At 44.1% G+C, this 2467-nt stretch overlaps 1 protein-coding gene across 1 annotated transcript; it reads left to right on the top strand.

The window, feature by feature from the left end:
* Window positions 1-231: 231 nt before the first annotated feature.
* LOC127791738 (uncharacterized) lies at window positions 232-567 on the top strand. The gene has a single exon (XM_052321712.1). The coding sequence runs from the start codon at window positions 232-234 to the stop codon at window positions 565-567; it is 336 nt and encodes a 111-aa protein (XP_052177672.1).
* Window positions 568-2467: the final 1900 nt, after the last annotated feature.

Genomic DNA, 2467 nt, shown 5'->3' with positions numbered 1-2467 from the left:
ATAGAGGCCATTTCAAATAATAGTGGATTTTATTTCTTTCGCTTTGATTCCCAAGAAAGTATGTTAAAGATTTTTGATGAGGGGCCATACCATTTTGCAGGTCGATCATTTATAATCAAATGTTGGGAACCAGGAATGAACTTAGCTAAAGATTCCCACTCTTCTATCCCTTTGTGGATTAAGATTCATAACCTGCCCTTAGAAGGCTGATCATTAAAAGGAATCTCTATAATGGCAAGTCAAATAGGAAGACCTTTGTATGCTGACCCTATGACAGAGGATAGATTAAGATTAGGCTATGCTAGGGTGTGTGTTGATGTCAATGTCTGCTGCAACTTTCCCAAATTTATTGATATAGATCAGGGCTATGATGAAGCCACTGGTGAACGTCGCATATCTAGGCTCCCAATTGAATATCAGTGGATTCCCTCTATTTGTTCCCATTGTAAGGTTTTTGGTCACTCAGATTCTCGGTGCCCAAAAAAACCTAAAGTAGACCCTAATAATGTTGAAGGTAGTAAGAAAGCTGATGAGGGAGATGGCTTCACAAAAGTGCAAAGGAAGTGAGGCAAGGCCCAAGATAAAGGCAAGGAAGCAAGTCCATCAGATAGGCCAATTGCCCCTAATAATGCTTCTATGACCATGGTAGAGTGTCTTGAGTTTCATACTGTTACAGTCCCTTACGATCCTAAAGATGTTGATGCTCATATTAAAAATCAATTATGTGCCCTTGCAAAAGAAGATAAGGATGTTCCGTCCCTTATGGAGTCAGATGGAGAGATAGTAGAAGAAAATATTCGAGGAAAATTGAGAGACCGGGATGATAGTGAGGACCAAATCTTAGAGCTTGAGAGGGATGAGAGTGTTAGCTCAGATGGGCACCAATCTAAGACTAGATCTCAGGCCAAAAGGGATAGGAAGAAGATGCATGAGCAAGGTGAGCAGAAGCCTGGTTCAGCGAGTTTGGAACCGAATCCCCAAGAGTGTCAATGATGCAGATTGCTGCATGGAATGTTAGGGGTCTGAATCAAGCCCCTAAGCAATTTGAGGTGCGATCTTTTATTTCTTCTCAAAAGTTAACGTTTGTCGCTCTTTTAGAGACCATAGTCCAGGAGAAGCATGCTGTTGATGTATCTCACAATGTTATGCCCTTTTGGAATTGGGACTTCAACTATGATACTTGTGATGGGGGTCGTATCTGGATAGGTTATAACCCGAACGCCCTTAGTGTGCGTACCTTACTCAAGTCAGAACAGGCTATCCATGTCAAAGTGACGAGTTCTGAGATCCCAATCCCTTTCGTCCTGTCTTGTATTTATGCAAGAAATGAGGAGGTGGACCAAGCCAGATTATGGAATTCCCTCACAACTATTGGGGTAGCAGCTGCTTCTGACCCTTGGCTCCTTATGGGGGATTTCAATGTGTGCCGCGATTTTTCTGAGATGAGGGGTGGCAACACCTCTTTCTCCCTGGGTATGCGCAGGTTTAACGATTTTCTTTCTTCTACCTCTCTTCAGGATTTGGCTTATAGTGGCCCTAAGTTGACGTGGACCAATAAGAGGTTTGGTGAAGAGTGTATTCTCAGGAAGCTCGATAGAGCTCTGGTCAATGATGATTGGCTCTCTCACTATCCGGATAGCAAGACTCTCTTTCTTCTACCTCTCTTCAGGAGATCTTCAGCATAAGGGCAGCCCATTTAGGTTCCTTAACCATCTTGTTGATCACCCTCTATTCTTGGATAAGGTGGAAGCCAGTTGGATGAGGCAAATCCATGGAGTTCCCATGTTTCAAGTTGTTCAAAAGCCCAAAGCTGTCAAAAATGCTATGAAGACTCTCAATAGGTCTAAGGGTCATGTTTCTGACCTGGTCTCGTCCCTTAGGAATCATCTTCTTAGTACCCAACATCGTTTGCAAGACAATCCTCATGACCCTGTCCTTCACCAGCAAGAGCTTGAGTTGAACAGAGACCTTTTAGTGGCCCTTGCGCAAGAGTCTGACCACTTTCGCCTTCGTGCTCGGATTAGGTGGTCAGTTGAGGGAGATAGATGCTCTCAATTCTTCTTCCAATCCATGCTCGCTAAGAGTAATAATCATCGTATTATGAACCTCCTAAAAGAAGATGGCACCCTCACCGAGTCCAAAAGATGAGGTTGCGGACGTTTTGGTCTCCTACTTCCAAAATCTTTATAGGCCTAGTTCTCGGAACTCTCCCCTTAGCCCTATTGAAATGGCCTCCTCCATTGACAAGCATCTGAATTAAGACCAATGGGCTGGGCTTATTGCTGAGGTTTTCGGCTGAAGAAGTTAAGACTGCCCTCTTCAGTATGGGCGATGATAAAGCCCCGGGGCCCGATGGTTTTACAGCTAAGTTCTTCAAAAAGTCTTGGGAGATCGTGGGGGCGGACGTGGTGAAGGCTGTTCAAAGCTTTTTTGCCTCTAGTAGCCTCTTGGGCCAGGTTAACACCAT

Source organism: Diospyros lotus, chromosome 15, assembly GCF_014633365.1.
Source record: "Diospyros lotus cultivar Yz01 chromosome 15, ASM1463336v1, whole genome shotgun sequence".
NCBI classification, from domain to species: Eukaryota; Viridiplantae; Streptophyta; class Magnoliopsida; order Ericales; family Ebenaceae; genus Diospyros; species Diospyros lotus.
Note: the sequence above shows the minus strand (reverse complement) of the source record. Positions and strands in the feature narration are given on the sequence as shown.